We start from the raw sequence: 26580 nt of genomic DNA on the forward strand, positions 1-26580 counted from the left end.
CTCTTGACAGGGGTGCCCACCATGGAGAGTGGCACTGATTCCCCTCAGGGTGTCCTGAGATGGCATTTGCTGTATATGCGTAGTCACATCACCCAGCTGCTCTTAGTGCAGGCTGTGACAGGCCCTGGGTTCCCCGTGTTGGCTCACGGGTACGTCAATTGATTCTCTTTACTTAAATGCCAGAGCTGGCTTTTCTTCCCAACAACTGTTGTGCTAATAATGCCTCTTATTCCACCCCCATGCCATGCTCCCATGTGGCAGGCACCCTCTAGCCAAGTAGCATCAACATGGGAGTTCAAAGCTAGCCCTGCAGCTCAGTTGCCTCTAGAGTTGCTGAGCCAGGTGTAACCTCATCACAGACGCCACCACGGGATTTCTTTGTCTAATATCTTGAGCCCTTCTTGAAGCATCCTGGTATGTGTGTATTTATTTAAGGGCAGGGTGGACACATGCCTCAGAGCAAAAGTGGAGGCAAGAGGACAGCCTGTGGGAGTTGGTTCCCTCCTTCTACCATAGGGATCAAATTCAGGTCACCGTTCTCTGTAGCAAGTGCCCTGACCCACTGAGCATCTCACCAGCCCAACCCTGGGTGTTTTTCTGAAAAGGATTTTGACTTTTGAAAATAAAAGTCAGACACTAGAAGGAAATTTTTGTTGGAAAGAAGTTGACTCAAACCATAGACAGCATGTTTGCATGTTATTAAATCGAGAGTTAGAGCCTTGGCTCCTAAATGTTTGCTGCCGACTAGTGAGATCTCTTTTGTTTCACGTGCCTGTTATTGTTTTGCTTATTGAACACGCATCCAAATTTAACAGATATTCTTAGATGGACCCCCAAAATAGTGTCATAGCCTCAGAGAAACCTTCAGGCCGTGTCTAAACTATTCTCTTTGTGGCTCAACTCAGACATACAGGAGGGTCTTGAGACAGGCTACTTCCAACCTCAGGTTTCCTGGGAAAGAGTACACACTTGGTACTGGAGCATCATTCTCTGGAAGGCATTTCTCATCGAGGGAACGCTACCATCAGCACCTGGAGGAGTGAGCCATGAGCAGCGTGTAGGCAGACAAAACAGTTACTGAGTCTTCCCATGTGTGGTCCATGCAATGAGAATCACTGCTGTGAAGTCTCTGGCACTAGCAAGAGGACAGATTGCAAATAGAACATAAAAGGATTCTTTGTAGCATATGCTAACTCCATATTGGGGCCATTGTTCCTTTAACATTTAAGTGTGTGTGTGTGTGTGTGTGTGTGTGTACACTAACACACATGCAATACCCAGCAGTGTGTGGAGGTCAGAGAACAATCTGCATATCTGGTTCTTTCCTTCTCCTGCAGAGATTCCAGGGATGGCATCTCACCATCTGCCTTGGTAGCAAACACGTTCACCCAGTGAGACATGACAAAGGCCCAGAGACATCTATCTTAAAAAAAGCATGGATGTTTTCTTCCTTTTTAGAACGTGCATTCCAATAGGCTTAAGTTAAATGTACACCTTAGAATGAATGTGTACAATGCAGTCACTCTCCTGCTGTGTGCTAATGACAGCACTCATTGCTCCACTGTCTTCTGAACAGGGATTGCTGGGAGCCTGTCACCGCTAATGGACCAGGTGACCCCTGGTGATCCCTGTGTACTGCTGATTCCTCTCCTACATCACACAGGGAGACCACTGTCACTGCAAATATTTAGTGTAGATTTTATTTGGTACATGCTAGGCACAGTTCATGAGATCTGCCTTGGTAAAGGGAAGGCCTGTTGAACAAAGCATCACTTAGAGAATTAAAACAAGGCTGTGAGATGCTCTGTCAGTAAAGCGCTTGATGCAGGAAGGTGAGGACCTGAACCCTAGCACCCATGCCAAAGCACAGCAGCAGTGTGATCTCCCAGTGCCGTGAGGGAACAACAGAAGCGCTGGGGCTCTGTGGCCAGACAGTCCAGCTGAATTAGCCAGCTCCAGATACAGCGAGAGCCCCTGGAGCTGGAAAGGTGGCTCAGATGATAAGAGCACTGACTGTTTTTCCAGAGGTCCTGAGTTCAATTCCCAGCAACCACATGGTGGCTCACAACTACCTGTAATGGAATCCAATGCCCTCTTCTGGCGTGTCTGAAGACAGCAACAGTGTACTCATACTTAAAATAAATAAATCTTAAAAAAAAAAAAAAAAAAAGGAAAGAAAAAGGTGGACAGGAGAAGGGGAAGACAGCACACATTGACCTCGGGCCTTCATGAGCACAAGTGGATGTGGACTTTAACACATGTGAACATCCACAAAAAGAACAGACATAAATGAATGTCACAGAAAAGGCTTGGGAAATCTTTATCCACCAAGAAATGAGAACATGTCTGAAAACATCCTTTGCAGGAGTATGAGGTTTAGACCTGCTCATCACAGCAGCCTGTGGAACCATGGCCTATTCATGGTTCCTCTGACCAAAGAACCAGAACTGAGTGAAAACAGCCACTTCCCGTTGAGACACTCACACCTTTCAGAAGCAGCTGTGCAATTGTGTCACCCGAAATATAGTGTCTATGTGACAGATGACTCATTTTTTATATGCATGGCCATTTTGCCTGCATGTATATCTGTGTACCATGTATATGCCTGGTGCCCACAGAGGCCAAAAGAGAGCATTGGATGCCCTAGAACTGAATGCAGACAGGTGTGAGTTACCACACAGGTGTTGGGAATCGAACTTGGGTCCTCTGGAAGAGCAGCCAGGGATCTTAGGTAAGCCAGCGCTCACAATTCAAATTTTAATGTAGGAGCAAAAATGAGAATCTGCAACTAAAGTAAAAGTGAATTCTTAGTTCTGGCTATTGATCAGTTCACCAGAAAAGAGGCATCCTCAAGGAGTCAAGGAAATTTTTTTTCCTGGGGGGAAAATATCCTGATTCCCACTGCACCACCTGGAAGTGAGGGGCCCAGAGAACTATGGGGTGGATATGAGGTTCCCAAGCATTAGCCATAGCTGAGCAGAGGACATGGGACTTTCTCTTCCCTTCCCTCCATAAATGTTTTGACGCCCCTAATTGCTTAATTGCTTTTATTTGATGGAAGACGATTTAAAGAGACAGAAGGAAGAAGGTGTGGGCTTACAGTTGCGGCTTTAGATCCAGATAGCTGATGCCTGAGTTATACTCTGGTGGATGGAAGAATGTTCCAGACCAAGCGAGGGGATGTGGGGCACTGGTCACATGGAGGTGCGCAGGGCTCTCTGCAGTGACCATGTCTGCTTTCAATCTCTATTCTAGGTCTCACCCTGCAGCTAAGTCTCATGGAGACACTCAGATCTCAACACCAATTTAGCCCTTCTCTGGGCTCTGGCCATTCTCGTTGTTGAGAGACCTCCAAGAGGGTGGGGCAGAGAGACCTCCATGTGGGTGGGACTCAGAAGTTTGGTATGAAGCTCAGTCTTCGTTTGGTTTATGATCTTGCTCTGTACCCAGTGACAGAACACCATGAGGTAATGCTTTTGGCAGATGGGACCAAGATTCCACATTCACTGTTTCTTCAGTGGTCTTGAATAGATGTTGTTTTTCTAGAAGTTAACTTCTGTGTGACAGCCATCACTGTCCCCATGTGTCCTTACTGTAAGGTTATGGCTTCTTGTTCTCTGAAGTAAAAATGGTGACAGCTCTCGAGTTACAATGAGACAACTCTAGTGTGTGTTCTTTTCCCCAGAGACTATTTAGGAGGCTACTCTAGGATTGACCAGGATTCCCAACAGCCTGAGGGGGTGATGTATGACCGTAGAGTTGATTGCAGTTAAGAAATAGGTAGAGTCAGGTCCCAGGGGTCAGGATCAAGTATCTAGATTGTGAACAGGGTGATGTCCTTCATAGACACAGAGGGTCCTTGTTCAGGAGGACAGACTGACTGAGCTCTGGAAGAGTAAGACTTGGACTACTTTTGCATAATCCAGAACCTTCCGCAAGGCTGCATTTTGTTGAACTTATCATTCATTCATGGTCACTCTTTACAACTGGTGCTATGCTCAGACATAATGGAAAAGGGGGTCTGCTTGTGGATTCCAAGGAAGCCTTTGTGACTAAAAAGAGCCCAGCTCTATTAGCGTACTCCACTGTTAGAGACTCCGTGGAGAACCAAGGAAAGGACTCCCTAGGGGCTGGGACATACTCAGTTGGTAAAGTACCTGCGTAATGTTCCTGATTCCATCTCCAGCACCCCATAAACCAAAGCTTGTAGAGCACACCTGTGAACTCAGCTCTCAAGAGGTAGAGGCAGAAGATCCTCAGCTACATAGAGAGTTCAAGGCCAGCTACAGAAGAACATGTCTGGAAGAGGGGCAAGAGAGAGGAGAGTGCTCTGCACAGGCAAGCGGGACTATGGGATGTGCTGGACAGCTGTGGGGCAATGCTCAGACTCAAGCAACACCTAGCTCCGATCCCACACAGCTGTTGTCTCCATTCCCCAAAGCATATGCCTGGGGCTGCTGGCACCTTTAAAAACATCACTTTTCCAGGCCAGGAAGATGGCTCAGACCATGTGAGAACCACCCAACCATCCCTCTGTGCTCTCTCTCTATACCTTCGTCTCTTTGCCTGTCCCATCCCCAAATCCCTTTCCACAGACCTCTACCAACACTGGATGTGATGGCCCTCAAGGCCCATGGCACAGCTTTAAAAAGTATAGATAAGTGCTCTGATAATCCTCCATTGCTCAGTGGCCATATCTAGGGACTTCCCCTTGCTAACGTCCCCCCATCTTTAGAACGTCTCAGTATGAGAACCTAAAGGACTCCTCAATTTTTAACTGTCAAACTTGGGAGTAGTCTGAACACGCCATATGTGTAGGGCCCAGAACAGGGTGTCAGATCTCAAGACAAGACGTCTGAGGGTCCCCCACACCCACAACTGTGTCTGCTTTCATCGTCGTGACAAACACTTCAGAAAGATACCTTAAAAGAGGAAGTTCGCTATGGCTCACCCTTTCAGAGGTTTCAGCCTCAGTTTGGCTGGTCCCACTGCCTGGGCAGAACACTGCAAGCATGTGACAGAGAAGGCTGCACACCTCATAAACAGTGAGATAGGAAGAGACAGGATGGTAGTGGGACATGAGCTGAGCAGAGGCACACAGAGGTGACATTAAACCCCAGGTCCCTCTGCAGCGCCACGGCCTCCTTCCTCAGCTCCCCAGTCAGCCTACTAACTGAACACCGGGAGGTGCCTGGTACTGTTCTAGAAGCTTCTTCAAGACCATATACTACAACAAAGTGCTGAGCTTTGAAAGAGGGGGGCACTAGAAGACACAAAGGCACCAGGTGGAAATGGCTGCAGCCACAAGAAGACAAGGCGTCTGGGCCCAGGGCCATCACTTCTCACAGCTGCGTTCCTCTGCCTCCTACCCAGCCACATCTGTCAGCCACATCTGTCAGCCTCAGGAACCTCTTCCTTAGTTAAATGGGAGGGGTCAGAGACCACAGCCTCAGAGGGGACACTGAGCCAAACCACCGCCGTTCACAGCGGGGTCCTCCAGGGCTGAGCAACCTGGGTCTTAGTAAGCATGAGGTCACCTTTCCTCTCCCAGGAGTCTCGGGGTTATTTGAGTTCATGACTGAATTCACTCCAGGGCTGGTCTCCGAGAAAGGCCCTATGAGGCCCAGCTCTATCACTAGCCGTTGTGAGTCAGAGACCCGTGGAAGGCTGATCACTTGAAGGCTATGGAGTTGACCATCAAGGCAGGAGTACACACAGGCCACTCTTGTCCCACAGTTCTCCTCAGTTCATTGGAAGAGGAAAGTGTGGGAGTCACAGCAGTGAGCAGAAAACATGGGAAAGTAGAGAAGTGAGTGGAGTAGCCAGAGCCCGGTTAGGCACCCAAAATGACGTTTGCCCTGCTGGTAAGGCATTATACAATCAGGAGGGACCAGGCGATGCCACCCATCTAGGCACATTCATTTAAAGTATCCCGTCTCAAAATTGTGTTCAGGCCTCCAGTAGGCTCCAGTGTCCTTCCTTATTATGAAACCAGGTACAGCCGAGCCTGAGGTGAGCCTAGGTCAGAATACAGACCAGCGGCATTTCTTTGATGCAGGAGACACCAGCCGAGATTCTTCCTAAGTCCGGTCCTTACGAACAAATAGGCTTTGTTAGGGCTGGGCACCCAGCTCAGCAGCAGCACCCTCGCCCAACATGCCCATGGCTTCAGCTCCACTGCCCACCCACTGCCACCCAGGTTGTTTTTAATTTAGGGATTATCAAGACTATTTATACCCTACCCCTTTCTAATAGGTTTAAGGCAGGTCTTTCTTTTAAAGATTCTTTCTGAAATCTAACTAGGAGTGTTATGAGTGATTTCTCCCCAAATCATACGGAACATCAGCCTGGCCCAGCCCGCATATCATAGAGCTGATGAGGTCTCTCCTGAACCACAGAAATGAGGCTGGTCCGTACCAGGGCACTGCAGGCCTGGCTGTACAGGGTTTCATAATGAGGAAGGATATTGGAGCCTAGTGGAGGCCTGAAAACAATTTTGAGGTTGGATCACTTAAATTAATGCTCCTAAATGAATCCCAGATTCTCGGGGCTATAAATTTTCCATTTCTCTGACCGTACAACTGCAGATGTCATCTGAGAGCCTCTAGGGCTCCGGAGAACTGTCCGCCTTTGGTTTCAGTTTAGGAGGCAGGCAGGGTCACTGTGAGCCTCACCTGAGAACAGCTGGACATCCAGTTACCTAGCCAAAATTAAGAGGCACCCCCAAAGCTCTGCCTAACCCCGGGATGTCACTGCAAGAGCCTGCCGTAGCCCCCAGATGCTTAGTCCTGTGGCCTCTCCTTTGCAATTAAACTTTTTCTTTAGGATTGCCTTTCTTGAATTATATAATTTCGGATCATCCATCAGCTGATCCAGCAAAAAATCAAAATAATAAATCCAAACAAGGTGTTCAGTATGGCCTCCCCATGTGGGCAAGGGCCCAGAGGCCTTCAGCCTTATCATCCCACCAACCCCTAGGGGTGGTCCTTATCCCAAGACCGGAAGGAGAGGTCACGCGCCTCACTTTGTTGTTGTTGTGGTGGTTGTTGTTGTTTGGTTTTGGTTTTCTTTTTCTGCTCTTCATTTTTTTTTAAAGATTTATCTATTTATTATATGTAAGTACACTGTAGCTGTCTTCAGACACACCAGAAGAGGGCATCAGATCTCATTACGGATGGTTGTGAGCACCATGTGGTTGCTGGGATTTGAACTCTGGACCTTCGGAAGAGCAGTCGGGTGCTCTTACCCACTGAGCCATCTCACCAGCCCCTGCTCTTCATTTTTAAGACACAAGCTAGACCTGCACATAGCGCTTCTGTTTCATTCCCATTGCTGCAAAGGAGGCCACGTGTCCTGTCGCCATTTTCTCCCCCCTGATCCACCTTGTCCGAGGCAGGCTGGGAAATGTGGCCATGTGCCCGGGGCAACTCAGTCTCCACTGTTGAAGAGAAAAGGGACAAGAAACAGTAGATAGTTGACTTCCAGGAGCTCCCTCGCCAAATGCCAACCTGTTAGGGCCTTTGTCCTTCATTGTGCGAATCTGAGGGGAAGACAGAGTCTGTATGGAAGCTGCTCACTGGCAACTGTACGCAAGTCACACAGACAGAAGTGGGAGGGGTGGTTAAATTGGTATTATCTCTACTTTAGGGAAACACACTTTAAATATCTATAGGCATAGAGAAAGAAGTTATCCTAAAGACAGCATTCCTCACATTATGAGAAGGAGGGGGAGAAGGAAAGGGAGAAGGAGGAGGAGGGGAGGGGGAGGAGGAGGGGAAGGGGAGGAGGAGGGGAGGGGAATGAGGAGGAGGAGGAAGAGGAGGAGGAGGAAGAGGAGGAGAAGGAAGAAGAGGAGGAGGAGGAAGAGGAGGAGGAAGAGGAAGAGGAACAGGAGGAAGAGGAGGAGGAAGAAGAGGAGGAGGAAGAGGAGGAGGAAGAGGAGGAGGAGGAAGAGAAGGAGGAGGAGGAGGAGGAGGGAATCACTGCCCTTTCAGATGTGAGACTACACGTGAGAGCAGAAGCAGATTTCAGCTATGCACCAGCTGAATCATAATTTTGTAATTCTACATTTTCATGTCCAAGCTAAATAATGCTCTTGGCAAAGCGATCTGAGTTTGTCTCTGGCACTAACTTTTTAAGGCAATACCTCAACACAAATAAAATAATAAATAAAATAATATATAGAAACACTGCTCTAATGAGGGGTCTAAGTTAGAGGTCCTCAACTGGACCCCAGAGGAAGCCAGGAGAAATGTCTGAGACAGAAGAGCAGAAGATGAGAGAAGGAAGACCAAGCAAAAACCACTCACCCAGCTCAGGCATCCACACGGCACACTGTGCCACGGGCTTTTCTCAAGTCACAGAGAAGTGGGCTAAAGCAATGGCATTGCTGAGACCTCTCCAAAACAACAATTAAAACCAGGCTTTCTGGCAAGGTAATCCCTGTGCAGCTGGCAGGACCCACAGAGTGCACAGTGAACTTCCTGTCTCCAGTGAGGGGCCGATGGTCGATGCCAGCAGCTAGGTTTAGAGGAGCAAACTTAAACGGTGTTTAGGGTGCACCATGATGGGTTACCATTCATTACAAGCTCCTTCCTCCAACAAATGTTGCCAACCTAGTCCTCGTCCAAAACACTGCCCACACATCTGTCTGAGTTCTTGTCTTCCTGCCCTGGTCAGTCGGAACAGAGACCCAATCCCTGTTTAGTAAGTCTCGGTTTTGTCTCTTGCTCATGATTCCTTGATCACACTCAGATACACATTCATGCACTTTGTGTGCATGTGCACATACACGTTTTCAGGACTAAGACCTATAAGCAGGGCTGGAGAGATATCTCAGGCAACCGAGTGTTTGCCTTACAAGCCTGCGGACTTGAGTTCAGTTCCCAGAATACACATTTAAAAAAAATAATCCAAGGGGCTGGAGAGATGTCTTATTGGTTAAGAGCTCTGGCTACTCTTCCAGAAGACCTGGGTTCAATTCCCAAAGCCCACATGCGTGGCTCACAACTGTCTGTGATTCCAGTTCCCTTTGGTGGCCTCTGTAGCCAGCCCAAGTGGTGTGCAGGCATACATGCAGGTAAAGCACCTATACACATAAAATACATATTTTCTTTAAAAATCACACGTGCTTGAAGTCCCAGGGCTTGGGGTGTAGAGACAGTCTATTCTTGAGGCTCACTAACCAGCCAGCCTACAATTTGAGCTCTGGGCCAGTTCTTAAATAAATACATACATAAAAAGGTGGATGGCTCCCAAAGATGACACCCACAGCTGTCCTTTGACCTCTACCACACACATGTGCACCTACATACACATGAACAGAGAGAGAGAGAGAGAGAAGAGCATGTAACAGCTTCTTGTATTGAGATCTAGAAGGGTTTTGACCATCTATAGCCAGTGTTTTCAGTAAAACCATTGTTTGTCACCTGATACATTGTATCTTGTTTACAATGGTTTTCTGACTGTCCATCAGAGTCCTTTTCAACTTAACTTGGGCGGATGAATACATTCGTTTATTTGTTGAGAAGTGATTAATTGTAACTTCCAGATATCAGACACTGATATTTAACAACCCATAAGACAGCTCACTCACCCACTCACCCTCTTTGGGGTTCAGATAACTCTGCCTTACTGCATTTCCTTTCTGGCATAGTATTTACTAAACTGTACTTAAAGACTACCTCAGTCAAACTGGCTTCTTCAAGCATATGAACACCATGTGACTACAGATTTGGGGGATCCTGAGCTGTTGGACGGAGATATGGAAGCAAGCGGTTGAATGTCACAGGCCCAGCTTAGAAGAGCAAACTGCCACTGGCAAGCTATAACCTCACCCTTCTTCCCCAGCTCTCTCTGGGGTCGGTGTTCTCTGTGCAAAGCATTTCAAAATGCGCTCTGCACGGCAAACATCGAGGGAACAGGGAGAATTTAACATGGTTCCTGCTGGGGCTGGAGTCAGTTACATCTTCTGTTCATCACTGGACACACATCTTCTGTTTAGTCAATGTTGCCTCTTCTGGCTGCTGTCAGTTCTGCACACTCTGTTTACTGTCAGGGTTGTGGTGGGCAGTTACCACCTGCGTTGTATCCCCTGGTTACCCTTGGAGTTCTATTTTCTGGTTACTGTTGAGATTGTATGTTCTGTACCATAGGAATTGGGCCTCCTGGTTACCATCATTTCTGCCATTTGACAATCTTACCTTTCTCTCAAGGGTCTGAAGTGTAAAGTCCTACCCAGTCAGGAAGCTGTTACCTTGAGAAGTGTTGAGTTCAGACTCCAAAGGAAAGGAGAAACCAATAGTCGCTCTTGACAGCCCCCTCCCCCGGGCGGTGACTGCACCTGCTATGCAGATATGAGTGTTGTTCCAGGATAAGCTGTTCTAGAAGGTACTAACCTAACTGCAGCTCACTGGGTTGTTTGTTTTTTTTTTTTTTCTCTGCACTCTCTGGTTTGATATTCTCCCCATTCAATACCCTTCATCTGAGATTTCTTGTGAAACAGTGGTGGCCAGATGGTGCCTGGCTCTGAAGTTCCCAGAGCTACCTGGACTAGGAATTCCACAAGTTCCTTCACTTTTTCTCTCTCTCTCTGACTCTCTCCCTCTCCCTCCTCTCTCCCTTCTCTTCTCTTCTCTTCTCTTCTCTTCTCTTCTCTTCTCTTCTCTTCTCTTCTCTTCTCTCCTTTTCTCTCTCTCTCCTCTCTCTCTCTCTCTGTCTCTTCTCTCTCTCTCTCCTCTCTCTCTCTCTCTCTCTCTCTCTCTCTCTCTCTCTCTCTCTCTCTCTCTCTCTCTCTCTCTCTCTCTCTCTCTCTCTCTCTCTCTGTATCATGGCTCCCTGAAGTAGAATATCCCAGAGTCAAAGCTGAAACTTTAGATGCTGAACTAGGAAACAGAAACTTCCAGACCTTCAGCATTAGACTCGGGCCAGCATACCACTTCCACCGTATGCAGTTATTCCACACTGCTAAAGCCTCTGGTTTGAGGAAGAGAGATGCAGGTGGCATCAGCCTTGAGAGGGTGGCAGGATGGAGGAAGGAAAAGCTGAGGGTAGCATCTTCTCAGACAAACTGTTACCACAAAGAGTGAAAAGGATTCTCTGCCCAGTTGGCTCTGAGAGTGGCCCCTCCCTGCTGCTCCTGGGTGGCCCAGTGATTAGAGCAATGGAGTTAAATTGGAGCAAGCATAATTGTGTAAAATATTGAGGGAGAAAGTTACTGAGCCTGTACCACCCTTGGGCTTCAAAAAATGAAGCTGACAGAGATAGAGAGGCTTTACAACAGACAATCATTCGCCAGCACCCCACAAGTAGAGAGTCTGTGGGGTTTTTTTAAATTTATTAAAATTGACTATCATAAGTCACACAAAAACTGGGAAAAAATAATTTTTATAAGCCACATTTTCCCACCATGACACACACACATACACGCACACATACGATTAACGCACTTGTGCACAAAGCTGAAAGTCAGTGATGAGGGAACAAACTCCTCTTTGTAGAAAATTTTTCCAGGTTCTTAACCACTTACAAATGACCACTGGACCTGCAAAGAAATCGAAGCTGTGGGTAGCAGGCATCTAGAAAGTGGTGGCAATGGAACACCACAGAGAAAGCCTGTGTGCTTTGCAGATATCAGAGCCTTGATATGTAAGTCCTCCATTGCTGGTTGAGGGAAACGTTAACACAGATGAGCTCAAACTCAGGGAAGAATATACGATTAACCCACAGAGAGCAGACACAAAGGACTGGTTAGTAAAGCGTAAACTAGAGAGAACGAAGCAAGACCTGTGGAGCTGAGCCAGGGCCTTATGTGAGTTCTTTGGAAATGTGAGCTTCAGTGGTGGATCATCACATCAAAACAGTCGGTGGGGACAGCATCCTGTGAAGAGAAAGGGCACTCCCATCTCTTACCATAGAGTTCCTGTGTAGACGACAACACTGTCCAACCAGTGCCACTGGCCTCCTCAGGTACCTGTATTCACACGCTGTGTGAGTTAGGGTTTCTATTGCTGTGAAGAGACACCATGACCAGGGCAACTGTTACAAAGAAAAACATTTAAGTGCGGCTGGCTTACAGTTCAGAGGTTTAGTCTATTATTGTCATGGTGGGAAACATGACAATGAGCAGAAAGGAGAAGGAGCTTGAGAATTTTGCATCTTACATTTCAAATGTTATCCCCTTTCCTGGTTTCCCCTCCGAAAACCCCCTACCCTCTCCTCCCTCCCCCTGCTCACCAACCCACCCACTCCTACTTCCTGGTCCTGGCATTCCCCTATAGAGAGTTCTACATCTTGACCACAGGAAGCAGGGGGGGAAACTGAGACCCTAGGCCTAGCTTGAGCTTCTGGAACTTATTCAGTTTCAGAACAGATTTCAGAAGCTATGAGTTCAGTCAGTAGGGTGCACATAGAAAGGCAGGAACAGCTATGCGTGGGGGTGGCCTGGCAGTGGGATCTGTGGGCGTGGCCCAGTGTGATGCGGTAGAACAAGCAGATCCTTGGGCAGGCCAGGACAGAGAGACACTGTCTCAATCAATGAATCAATCAATCAATCAATCAATAAGAGGGGATGGCACCCGAGGAGCAATACCTAAGTTTGACCACTAGACTACACACACACACACCAAAGATTAATGATATGATTCTAAAACTTTTAGTTTATTTCAACATATGTAGATAATTTTGATTAAAAATTATAAAGTATCTTATACTAGTAGACCAAAATACATAAAAACAGGATCTTGGGTCATCTCAAAAATATTCTTTTAAATTTTTAAACATTACTTCTTTTGTTTTTTTGGTATTTTTTTTGTTTGTTTGTATTGTTTTGATTTTTTTGGTTTTTCGAGACAGGGTTTCTCTGTGTAGCCCTGGCTGTCCTGTAACTCACTCTGTAGACCAGGCTGGCCTCAAACTCAGAAATCCGCCTGCCTCTGCCTCCTAAGTGCTGGGATTAAAGGCGTATGCCACCACCGCCCAGCTAAACATTATTTTTTAAAATTATCAACTGAATAGAAAAGTATTTAATGTGACTAAAAATATGATTCTCTTGTTTTATATTAAAAATCAGTTTTTAGATTTTTGGACTCAGAAAACTGAGACTTGAAGATACTTTTCATGAACTCCCAGCAGCTGTGGTTGCCTGCATGCGATCAGGCCGCCAGTGTCCTAGTACAGGTGGAAAGGGGACCTCGGCCTATGCCCCAGCTTGGCACTGCTGGTGTAGGTGGCTCCACTGGGGGAAGAGTCCTTGTCGTCAGCTTTGCTAGGGTAACCAGGCTCCAGTGGCTAGTCCTATGCCCATGCACATGTGGGCACCACCAACTGGACTCAGTGGCTTATTAAAAAAATATACTGGACCCAGTGGGTTATTAAACAAATTTTTAAGGGAATAGCCCAGTAGAGAAGTGAGCAGAGCCTGTGAACAGGCCAGGAACTAAGGGTGTGGACAGAAACCTAACCTCGCATGGAATAAAACAACCACCGCAGAAAGGACCCCACTCCCTTAGACCGTTACACTGGAAACCTTCCCCTCGTGTCAACTGTGATTGAAATCATCATAAAATAGTATTGCGACTAAAAGTTGTCATCCATTTTTCTAGAAGAAAAGTTGACAATATGATCGATCACTGTGCTTAGCTGCATTAACTAACTCAATGACTCGGCCTCGAATGACCAGTGGGTAAATGGAAGCAATCCTATTATTTATAGCAGAGAGAGCTGGATTCCTACTACCTCACAGTAAGGAACTTAATAACTACATCTCATGCTTCTGTGAAGGTTAAAAACATGAAGGAAGTGCGGGACCTACGTATGGTCAGTTAGAAATCCAAGCATGTGGGTGGGGCTCCAGAGCCACACCCACAGCTGTGGAGCTATGGGATTCCAAGGAAGGGAGACTCGCTCCTTTTTAGAGGTGACCATTACCCTTGTACCCGTGGATAACCCATAGCCATATGCATATGGGCAGCTCTAATGGGACTCAGTGGATGACAGAGGCACCTAAAGCAAGAAAGGAGAGCCATTGTGAAGAGGGATGGAGAGGTGTGGAGGAAGGGAGTAGGGGGCAGATAGAGTTTATGGTAGACATCTATGAAAGTTTCAAATAGTAAAACAAGAAAAATAGCAGGGACCTGAAGAGCCAGGCAGGGTTCAATGGTAGAGCCTTTGCCAAGCAAGTACAAGGTCCTGGGTACAAGAGGCAGAATAAAGGGAGGGGTACCCATGGCATGTTATTTAATTTTTATACAGCCTGATTTGACCATTGTAAATCCATGCACTGCATGGGTGTCTGTGATTTCTAAGAAAGAAAAGCACAGAGGTTTTTGAGTCCTGTTACCTGTTTCTTCTCCCTTCCTCTTTTTCCTCTTCCACTTCACGTATTTTCCTAGTTTTCAACAAATCAGATGAAAGGGAGCCGTATATTAAATAAATCACATCTTAGTAATAATTACTGACAAAGCGTGTGTCCCACTAAAGATAGGCCATTTTGTTTCCACCCTTCCCTTCGCTTCTCCAGCTCCCTCATGTTTCCAAATATTTCCTCCACGCTTTCATCTTACCCCTGGTTTTGGCATCAAAAGACACGATTACAGAGAGCACGCCAGCTTGTGTGTCAGCAGAATGAATTAAATAACCAAGAGAGTTGACCTTGGATCCTTTTCCCGGACAGCACATAAAGAGCAGGCTAGGAGAGGAAATGTATTACAGACAAGCCGAGCCTGAGGTTGGAGGGAAGGAGGCTGGATGAACGCCTGCTGTTCACCCTGACAGCACGCTTTCTCTTGCCCTGGGTTCACGCAGTACCTGTTTATCTCTGTCATGGAACTGGGCCTAGGATGTGAGTGCTGTCACAAGAAAAGCCAGAGCGTGGTGTCTTCTTTTGAAATGATGGATCAACATTAAAGTGTAGGGTTCAAAGACAGAAAAGAAAGTGAGGTAGGTGTCTTAGTCAGGGTTTCTATTCCTGCACAAACATCATGACCAAGAAGCAAGTTGGGAAGGAAAGGGCTTATTTGGCTTACACTTCCATACTGCTCTTCATCACCAAGGAAGTCATGACTGGAACTTAAGCAGGGCAGGAAGCAGGAGCTGATGCAGAGGCCATGGAGGGATGTTCTTTACTGGCTTGCTTCCCCTGGCTTGCTCAGCCTGCTCTCTTATAGAACCCAAGACTACCAGCCCAGAGATGGTCCCACCCACAAGGGGCCTTTCCCCCTTGATCACTAATTGAGGAAATGCCTTACAGTTGGATCTCATGGAGGCATTTCCTCAACTGAAGCTCCTTTCTCTGTGATAACTCCAGCTGTGTCAAGTTGACACAAAACTAGCCAGTACAGTAGGCCAAAGAGATTTCCAGGAGCCGGCCAACAGCTTGAGCTAAGAGCTTGGGTATCCTGTAGGTGGGAGACAGTGAAAGTCAAAAGCAGAAAGAACACTGAATGTGTGTGTACACTTACTACATATACACTTATATACTGTTACATATGTGTGTACATACATATGTATGGACATTTTATATGTAAACCTGTAATGTTAATGGGAAGGCAGGGCCAGGGAACCTTTGAACTACTTGACTCCTGTTTTAGATGTGCAGTAGTGAGAATCTGAGGGCTTTAAATGTCCTCTTCTGTTTCTCTCCGACACACAGAAGATGGTGCCTCCCACCCCAGTTTTCACTTCTAGGGTTGGTTCTGCCTGCCTGCCTACCCCTATTTGGACATTCTGATTCTCAGGAGAGGGAATCCTACTGACCCAGCTCAGGTTAGATGCCTGGCTCTGGTCCAGTCAATGATGGCACCATCACAGATCACTAGGGTCCACTAGGGTCCAGCTGTTCTGAGTCATTAATTCTGTCTCCACCTCTAGACTGTATCTTCTTGAGGGCAAGGCCCTGATGCTTGCCCAGTACTGGCTGAGGCCCCTAGTGATTGACAGACAATGCAACTGCTTCGGAAAGGATGCAGTGACTCAGAGTGGAGAAAGGCATGCATGGGAAGATGCTGCTCTGAAGTCCATGTCCTAATGCAGCACTAGAGTGCCAACTTCATCAGTTACATCAGCGGACAGCAGTGAGCCAAAGAGTTTTATGGTCTAGCCTGAGAACCAGACATTCTTTCCAAGATCAATTTTCCTAACCACCATCCCAAACAGCCAACTCCAAACAAACTTTGGAAGATTAATCCTATTGTAACTTGAGAAATACCTACAGCCCTCCCAACAAGACAGTGCATGGGAAAACTAGGTCAGAGGAAAAGGTATTTGTAGAGAAAACTTGGCTTGTATGTTACTCTCTTTCCGTGATTGCTTTAGTATTCTCTCTGTGAAATCCAATTTCCTTGAATGACCTCTGTTCATAGGAAACTATTTGGTTTAATTTGTGGGGCTATGGCATATGTTTAACCATCTCCAAAGGCCAGCTCCATCTCTGCTGAGCATGCCTGATACCCAGATGTTTCCTAACACTCAGCAATCATGAGCTCACCCCTGGCACATTCTTCGCACACAATCACCCCAAAGCTCTTCTCACATCTCCCCAGCATCCCACAAGCTCAAACTCAGAAACTCAGGGGCCAGCTTGAATCCTCACCTGGGTAACCTAAGAACAAAAGGTGGAGCTTCCAATGCTGCAATTTTCCAGTTTACTCATGGTCCAGAGACCTAAGGAACAGCTGGAAGATATGCATTGCAAGGGATCAGAGCTAGCCAAACTAAGCAACATAAAAAGATGTGCAAACTGGCTGACCAAAAGAATCCAATTAAACTGCAGGCCTAGGGTTCCACAGCCACCCAGATCTGATGGAATCAGAGCTCGGGGCTAAAGGACCCCCAGACACATCTAGCCAGTGCAGAAGATGAAGGCAGTGATGGCTTCAGAGGTGGTAACTTGCCCCAGGTTTCCCAGCAAGAGTGGTTAGGGACAAAACAAAGCAAGAGCCCTGCCCCTGGCAGAGCACAATCCCACACTACCAACCCCCTGTCTCCACACTCTCTACAGTTCAAGGAATAAACCTGAGTGTTGTCAAAAAGACCTCGAATCCCAACCATGGAATTAGGCAAAGGGATTTGTTGGGGGAACAGTTTCCTTTACAACAATCAATTAAGCCCTGAATTCCATCCCCTGCATGACATAAATACTAAGTGTGGCTGTGCCTGCTTGTAACCCCAGCACTTGGGAATAGAAACACAGCCATCCTTGGCCACATAGCAAGATCAAGGACAGCCCTACTAGGAGAGGTGGGGTGAGACCAAAGAGCACACAGCATCCTCACCGTGCCTCCCCAAGAACTGGAAGCCTCCATAGAGCCCATGGTGACTTAATGATGTCTACTTCTGAACAGTTAAATTTAGGAGGACTATGTGAGCTTTTAAAGATTTCCCTGAACAACTATACAAAGATTATCTGTCAAGTGACAACTTAGACCTTGAGATCTTAGTAGGAGCCCTGACCTCAGGGGCAGACCCTAAGGCTGCCTGGGAAATACTTGAGAAGAGAACCACGTACTATGCTGTTTGTATCATTGGAAAGTGTCACAGACATGTCCCACAGACATGGGACAGTCTATACATCCTGCAGGTAGAGCAAAGAGCACATCACAGGGTCTCATGTCATCATGGGCTATGGGTTTTATTGTAAATAGAGCCACTGGAGGACTTTGCACTACAGAGTGAACTCAGCAGGCAGATTTACATTCTGGAACAATCTCACACATCTGTTAATAGCTTGTGGCCAAGTGATACACTGTGTAAAGCTAACTATTGGTCCTTCAGGGATATTTTTGCACTTATCATTCATATCCAGGATAATAGGAAAAAGAATGTGTTCCTGAGCCATGAAGAACTAAGCTTTATTCCCACCCAACCTGTCACTGCCTGTGTGGTTTTTGAACAAATTATTTTAATAGGCCTGAACCCTCCCTTTCATTTCTCTACAATGGAGGTAATAATACCTAACTCATAGAGTTTTGAAGTGCTCATGGATGTTCCACAGATGAAGATTGTGAATGTGTTTGTGTGTGTGTGTGTGTGTATGTGTGTGTGTGTGTTTGTGTGTGTGTGTGTGTGTTACTGAGGATTGAACCATGATCTCATGTATGCTAAGCAAGTGCTGTACAACTCAGTATATCCCCAGGTCTTATAAAAAGTTCTACCTAAGGGGGTAAAGACGTGGCCCAGTGGTTCACCAGGTCCTCTACAGAAGTTCAATTCCCAGGGCCCATAGGGTAGCTCACACCCATCTGTAACTTCAGTTCGAGGAGATCTGATGACTTCTTCTAACTCCTAGGCACACACATGCTACCCAGACATATGTGCAGGCAAAATACCCATACACACAAATAAACTTAAAAAGTAAAATAAAATTCTATCAGAGCATATGTGGAAAAAAATGGCATTCTTACTTTGTTAATGACAAAGGCAAGGTAAACTAAGGTCAAAGCCAGCCTTGGACGTGACTCAAACCACCCAGAAACAGTGTTGCAGAGAATTAAACGGAGTTGCAAGGGGCCAATATCATGAGAGAAAGCTCTGGTCGCCATAGCAACTTTTTTAACCAAACACTGGAGATCTGCTGGCATGTACACCACCAGCGACATCTGGCCTTTCTATTATCCCCTCACGAGTAAAAAATAAGAGTGAAAACGGGAATAAAATGTCCTGTAAAGTAATCTTTAGGCCAATTACACACCCTCATATTTATGCTGGCGCCTCTGGCCCAGGTTTTTAGAACACTCTGGAGCCACACCTCTCTTTTGAAGAGCAAGTCTTACAGTAAATTGCCCCAGGGTGCATTTCTGCTGAATCTGCACCTTTTCTCAGCAAGATAAGTACAAATGCATCATCTGTCAGCTGCGTGTGCAATGCACTGTGAGAGGTTCCGTAAGAGATAAGAGACTGCGATCAAGTTGCAACAAGAAGGCAGGAGGGGCTCCGAGGCTGCTTCCATCACCTCCCATGCTGCATTGCGGGAGGGACTCTGAGGCCATGCCCATCACCTCCCATGCTGCATTGCAGGAGGGGCTCTGAGGCCACGCCCATGCTTCATTTATTTCATTTACCAATTTCATTATGGAAGTCACACATGCTGTGCAACTCACTCAGCACCAAAGCTGGAGTCGAACCTGATGCTACCTATGTTGTATATCTACCATAGGCAAGGCCACCTCTGCCTCCCAGGTCTGTTTCTCCGTCAGCAGAGGGCAGCTCTAAATTTACCTGTTTCCCAGACACTATTCTAGACCCTTCTTCCCTACAATTGATGAGAGGACTGTCACAGTGCCTGTAAATAGCCAGTGTTCTCAAGATCCCCAGTCCACGTCAGAGGTTTGGACTCCCGGTGTGGGCTCTGGGCAGACATTGGTTGAGGGCCAGGAGCTCATAAGCCAGTGGACAGAAGAATGGCCAGTGGAAAGAGTGCGTTCCACTTCATACAGTGAGCATGTGTTCTTCTGGACTGATTGGCCCAGAGCAACGCTAAGATCTAAAGGCAGTGAGACTCAGTGAGACCTCAGCTCCAGCAGCCCAGAATCTCCCTTAATCTTTAAAGAACCAAGGCCCCCAAAGCTCTTAGTGAGCATTGGGTGTCTAGGAAAGGAAGCAGAGTAGGTGGCTCCGTAAATCCCAATTCTGAGTTGTCACTGTGGGACTTTATCACAGACAGCCATAACATCATGAAGGAAAAACCGTGATATAGTGTCACCAAAAACTGTCACCAGGGAAATTTCACTCAACTATAAAAGAGCCACCTGGCCCCGGGGAACTATGTTTGCAAGTGTTCAGCCCTAAAGTTGGCCACAGCCTGGAAGCTCTGGGTGGGAAAATGGGAGGATGGTTGCCAGGCAGTGCTCTATCCCAGCAGTAGGGAAATGAGCAGGAGGAGCAAAGAAAGGCATACTCTGAGGTGACCCCACGCGGCCTTCCTAGGAGGGAAGATGATTCTGTGACACATGGTAGAGGCAGCCACAGATGCTTCATGGGCCTGGAAGCTGGGAGCACACAGGGGTGGCCTGGTATGGGACCTGGGAGGAGCTCAAATGGAAGCATGATGAGAGTTCTAACAGCTGGTGACATGCACAAGAGACTTTGCCACAGGGCAAGTGTGGGGCCTGGTGCCTGGTAAAAGAAGACAGAGAGGGCTCAGCAGGAGGTGGGGCTACCTCAGGCTGGCTCCAGAACCTGTTTGTGGAGAGGGCAGAGGGGTCTCTCAGTATTGTCCTGCTAAGTCCCTAGGAAGCCACACACAGAAAAAACCAAATTCAAAAATATACCTGCTTAGCAATGAAATGTCTCTGGTGGAATTTCTTACAAGAGGTATAAAGAGATGCCTGTGACCAGCCCAAAAGCTGTCTGCTGTGCAGGGCCTGGGGAAAGGACTTGTTTCTCAACACTAGTTTCTTCCCCCAGGCAAGGGAATGGTGGCCACACCCTACTGGCAAGGCTAAAAGTAAATGGGACACCCTTCATAATGTTACAGCTAGGTTAGCATCGGCCCACTTCCCTCTATCCCCACCCAAGACAGTGAGAGACTGTAAGGGAAATGGATTTTAACAATTCTGAGACCCAGCCAGCCCAAGAAAGGACATGGATTCAGAGACCAGTGACTAATGTGACATCAGGTCACTAGGTCATCAGCAGCATGTTGTCAATGTGTCTCTTGTCTCTCAAAGGCCACCATGCTCAGCACTTGTTCTTCCTTAAGACATTGGTTCATGGTCCTCCTCTGATTCTCTTCCAGGGACGCTGTATCAACTTCACCAGAGTGAAGAACAGTCAGCCAGCCAAGTATCCCCTGAACAATACCTACCACCCCAGCTCCCCACCTCCCGCTCCTATCTACACACCCCCACCCCCTGCTCCCCACTGCCCTCCCCCAGCCCCCAGTGCCCCCACTCCTCCCATTCCTTCCCCACCATCCACTCTCCCCCCTCCTCCTCAGGCCCCACCCCCTAACAGGGCACCACCCCCCTCCCGACCTCCTCCAAGGCCTTCTGTCTAGAACCCAAAGTCCGAGCTCTGGGCTGCCTGAGCAACTCCAGCAGGAGGCTTCTCTGCTGAAAGAAAGATCTGCCCAGCCTATGTGGTGAGTGGTGGCTGATGTTTGCACGATTTAAAAGCAAGTCGTGATGGGCAGGACAAAATGGGCATTTTTGAACTGCCTGAAGACAGACAATGAGACAATGACAGTCACATTATAGCCTGTGACCCCTCACCTCTAGAGGAAGGTTCCGGAGATGGCCACATTGCCACAGTGCTCTCAGCCAGATTATGTCCCATGGAGACCAGGAAGAAAGTGACTTTCAAGAATGGAATGCAGCATTGGATAAGAAACACCTGGCTGAGATTCTGAATGCGACCTCACTGACTTGACTCTTGACTCTTGGACTGGGAACCAGGCCATCTCTACCCCTGGTACCACCCAGCAACTCTGAAAATGTGCAGTGTCCCTAGTATGCATCAAATAGGTCTCCAACTGGGATCTGCAGGTTGCCTTATAAAGAACATATGCTCTATTCTCTTTCCCAAACTTCCTGGTTTCCCAGTGATGAGGGAAGGGGAAAGGTGTTGCCATGCTTAGAAGTTAGAGGACGTCAGTGCTCAGCACTGATGGAGAAGCGTTGATGGGAGTATCCAGCTCTTACATCTAGAAATGGCTGGCTTTAGCCAGGCACAGTTTCTAAACCAACAAGCCTTGTCATTGTCAAAGGCAACCTGCTAAGGATTCACCTTAAACATCAAGGTTGACTGTGGCATAGATCAGAGCTGATCACACAGAGCCTTCCCCATGAAATCACAAGGTTCTTCATCTTCAAATACCCAGGACCCCAGAGATTTCTACATCCAGCTAAGAGACAGTAGTCCTGACTTGGCAAGAAAACCATTCCTAGTTGTTTTACTCCGGCCATTGTATGTACAGTATATCTCTCCTTGGCCTTTCAACCTGCTCACAAGTATTACCAGTTATGAAACAAGGAGAAATACATCCAGTGTGTAATAGAAAAGCTCTGCCCACAATCCCCATGTCACTCCTCTACATTATTCTGAAGCTGCTTGGTCAGTGAGCCCTTTAACCTCATGTAGACTCTGGACACTGTCACCCAATCATGAAAACAGAGGTCATTGTCAAAGGCAGTGTACAAAATGATACTTCCTTCCTCAGTTTTCCACAGGCCCCAAAATTCCTGTTTTAGGCTCCTAAACCTCTAAACATTTTCCTGGAACAAAAGATATAAAATGGGCATAAGTTTTTATGTATGTTTTGGGCTGTAATCTCCAAAGATCCTTCAAGAACTCAAGTTAGCCTCATTCTTTCAGCTTGTTTAGAACAGAGGCATCCAGGTGTCATGCACTCCATAGACACCAATCCTTGTTCCCAAGGCAGACATTATTAATCAATCTCAGCACTAGTTCTCAATTTAATCCAATTATACTTTCCCACAGTACTTCACATCTCTTATGGCCTGTTGGTCATCAGTTAGAATTGAGAGAGATAAACACTGCTTGTAATCCCTACCTTAGAAAGAAAAGCAGAGGAGAATGGGGGAACCACCAGCATAAACGTTATTATCTGGGGAAAATCGACCTGAAAGAACGCCCAAGTCCAAGACCTATGGTGCTGACACCAAAGTAACACTTTCCCAAGTGTACCCCAGACCCCACTCTTCTCCCTGTGGCCACCACTCCCTGCTTTTCAGGAATTATGAAAAAGATCTCCCTCACCCTCACTGTACCCCTATATTAGAACAAGGCTTGTTTAGTATAGTCCTTGTTAAACAGGTGCCAGAATGTCTCAGCCACCTGAGATGACATTGCTGGGCCCCAGAAAACCATTCTAAGGAGAATGGGCTCCCCAGGCTCAGAGCATGCAGACTATGAGCCCATGGCAACTGTTTTGACTGCTGGCAGTACAAAACGGGCCACCCCACATTACAGCTGCAGGATTTGTGCAGCCATAAGAAAGTATGAACCAAGATGCTGGCGTTGCTGTTCAACAAGCATGGGCTTCGGGGAAGGCAGTAGACTCCGAGAGCAGGCCTTGTGCAGTGTCCCAAGGGGCTGTGGTGAAGTGTCTGAGGAAAAATGAATGCTGACGAATTTGCAAGGTTTGACCTTAGAATTTATGGAATGTCTTCCCTGGTCATTCAGAATTATGGCTAGAAGTTTCTAGAAACTGTCAAGGTTACTACCTTTCATAGTAGGTGACTACAGCAGGAAGAACTTTGACGTGGTTTACAAAGCCCATCAGTTCTGTGTCATTCCCTGTAAGCAACAGGAGATGGTGGTTGTAATTAGCAAACTGCATGTGTTATTTGTTTGACCCCTTGTTATTGTTCTTACGGAGGATTTTTTTTTTATATAAGCCAAATTTTGTTGTATATATTCATATTCCACGTGACAGATGGAAGCATGTCCTATCAGTGTGAATAAAAAGAACAATTGTAGTAAATTATTAAAGCCAGTGATTTCATGGCAGGTTACCCTACCAAGCTGTGCTTGTTGATCTCCCATGACCATACTGCTTTTACAATGTACAAATAGTTCCTGGGTGACGAGACCCTCCTTTACATAACGCCGATGACAGCCTTGCTGGGAACTGCGGTCCTTCTGCTGTGACAGCCAGCTCGCAAACAGGTCCTGCCTGGAGCTTGCCCCACACTTTAGGGAGACATAAGAGCTGTCTGTCCCCAGCATCAGGGACAAAGCTACCATAAAGAAGTGGAAAAGTCTTGGCTCTCCAGCCTGGGACAGAGGTCTCTCTGGAACCCCAAGGAAGAGCAGAAATGATCCTCGCCTGCCATTGCACACAATGTGATGGTGGAAAATCCATCAAGGAATAATTATGAGATAACGACCAACAGTTCAGGCGCAAAGGGAATTCATGCTGTGTAAAGTGGGTGGAATTCATTTGCAAGCTATGCAAAACCTGATCTTACTCACCAGGAGGATGGAAAGGGTTTTTTTTTAGTTATCTGAGTTCAGCTGAGTTATCACGCTTGGAGAAATGATTTAAAGGAATTAGAATATGATTTCTGAATACACATAACATTAAACTCTTCTCTTTTTCTATGGTAATTTAGTTATGGATGTTCAGCGTCTCTGAGTTATTGTTATAAAAGACTTGTCATCACCACACTGTGCTGTAGGAGACTGGACTGAACCTGTACAATGGTATACCCTGGAAGTTGCTTTTTTAAAAAATAATAATAATAAACACCTAAAATCAGTGCTTGTTACTTGTTATTTCTATACCTGCCATAAAAATAATGTGCACGTGTTTCAAGTACTTACTGAGGATCATAAAAACAGAGCTAGCGGGCCAGTGAGACGGCTCAGCTGGCAAAGGGGCTTGCTTCCAAGCCTGACAGCCTGAGCTCAATCCAGGGGACCCACATGGTGGAAGGAGAAAACCCACTCCTGAAAGCTGCCCTCTTGCCTCCCCGTGTACACTAAAGGACACAAGTATCCACGTACATGCACACAGAGACACAAAATAAATGTTAAAAAGTTTTAAACAAAATAGCCATCATTCTGTACACTGAAATATACATTTTTTCAAATATCTTCTACCCATTAAAATCTGTACTACCATCTTTAGCTCTAAGAGTTAAAGTGGTCCTCATTTCTAGTAATAATTTTCAAATTTTAAAAAAGCATTCTTGGTAAGTGAAAAATAGAACCCAAAGAAACGAAAATGCGGACCAAAAAAAAAAATTAACTGAGGCAGAAAGAGGAGGAATGTTGCTAGTTAATGGCTACCCTGGACTATATAGTCAGCTCCTATCGCAAATGAGCAAAAAAGTACTGTGTTAGAATTTGAGTCTGAAACACACACACACACACACACACACACACACACACACACACGTTTCTGCATTTGAACACCTGATACTCCAAAGTTTTGAGGGGCTACCAGACCCTCAGGGGGTGGGACCTGGATGGCAGAGAAGAGTCACTGGGCAGGATTGAGGGTTAAAGCTGCGGGTACACCATGTAAGAAGTTGTGGCCTCCATGGGTTCACTCAGCCACACCCTCCTTCTGTGATGCTGCTCCCTCTATGACTGAGACAAGAGAGCCTGCTCTCCCTGAAGCAGCTCCTGCCAGGTCCTTCCCTCCCAAGGAAAGTAATGAATATAGCTGTCAGGCAGCGGGTATGGGGGAATAAAGGGGGTGGGAGAGAACTCTGGGCAGAAGGACTGCTCTCCACGTGGCCTCCAGTGAGTGTCTGACTGTGTGAAGCCATGGACCCAGTCCATGGTGGACAGGGGGCAGTCCAAGGTCTCTGGGCCTCACAGAAGCCAGAGATAACAGGTTCTCAGTCTCGGACGTCCCAGACGCCACTGTACGTCATGAGAGAACTGAGAACAAAGTGGAGGCTCTGGGGCGGCTTGGTCATAGAGAGGAGTGGACAGGGGCATAGGGGGCACTGGGTGGTTCCCACACAGATCTAGAGCACAGAGAGGCTTTCTGATGGTGGTTAGATGCGGCTCTTTAGGGGAAAACCTATTCCATTGTTCAAGCACAGCGGGCCTTTGATGAGCAGAGACAATATATGGTTTTAGAGCTTTATTGTTAAAAGGCCAAAGAGAAAGAGAAAAGGTAAAAGAGAGAGGCTGGCCATGGCCACATAAAGAGAAGGGGGAAGGAAGGGGGAAAAGGAGAGCTAGAGATGAGAGTAAGAAAGGTAAGAGCTTAAGAGAGAGAGGAGGGGCCAAGCAGCCCCTTTTATAGTGAGCTGGGCTATCCTGCAGTTTCTGGGTAGCTGTGGGAAGGAGCATACCTGGCTATTGTCAGGTAACTGTAAGGATGGAGTCTTGCTAGAATGCCAGGAGCTTGAAGCTTTGTCTGCCTGACTGATAATCACAGATTTATGGAGTTGGGGGCTCTGTGGTGTCAGGCACCTATCTCTGGGAACGTGGCTCACTGTTCTGTCCCTTGTAAACTTTTCTACTGGGTTTCCAGAGCAAGCCTCGCTCAGCCAAAACAGACTGCCTTTCACGGTCCCACATATAACCAGTGAAGACTGTTCTGGTTGCTGAGGCAGAAGGGAAATGGGTTCTTCTCTGAGAGCTGCTGTCCAGGAATCACTGTGGAGATCTCAGTCTATTGCAGAATATGTCACTGTTTTTATGGTGTCTCCTTGTGGTCCCAGAGCTTTCCCTCCTAACCTCCCCGTGCAGCTGCTTGCATTTAGGGAAACAGGCTCTTACAAGTTCTCTGGTTTACTTCATAAGACATCATTAGGACTAGATTCATCTTAAGCATAATAACAAGATCTGTTAACACAATCGGGCCAACATTTATTCCAGTTTTTCATTAATATTCACTTTAAGGATGTATACTTTGAGTATGTACACATTTTTAAGTTGCATCCTTAATACACAATCTGAGATAATTAACAGGAATTTAAAAGGAAAACAGAAAAGCTGGAATCCTCCCTCACTCCTTACACCACCATTGACTGCAATTGTCTTATATTGGGAAAATGGAGCTGGAGGGATGGTCAGCAGTTAAGAGCCCCTGCTGCTCTTCCAGAGCATCTGAGTTCTGTACCCCGCACCCACCTCAGGAGACCCTGTGACTCCACC

The 26580-nt window shown here is 46.8% G+C and overlaps 1 protein-coding gene across 1 annotated transcript in view; it reads left to right on the top strand.

Annotated features, from left to right (window-relative positions):
- The window catches only part of Antxr1 (ANTXR cell adhesion molecule 1), a 200969-nt gene extending 176752 nt beyond the window's left edge, over window positions 1-24217 (top strand). The window contains exon 18 of the mRNA XM_085840381.1: window positions 20732-24217. Within this exon, the coding sequence (XP_085696507.1) occupies window positions 20732-20992 (261 nt within the window). The 3' untranslated portion in view covers window positions 20993-24217. The remainder of the gene's footprint in view (window positions 1-20731) is intronic.
- The last annotated feature ends 2363 nt before the right edge of the window (window positions 24218-26580 follow it).

The sequence above is a fragment of the Mus caroli genome, unplaced genomic scaffold, assembly GCF_978045245.1.
Source record: "Mus caroli unplaced genomic scaffold, Mus_caroli_1 scaffold_7, whole genome shotgun sequence".
Taxonomy (NCBI): Eukaryota; Metazoa; Chordata; class Mammalia; order Rodentia; family Muridae; genus Mus; species Mus caroli.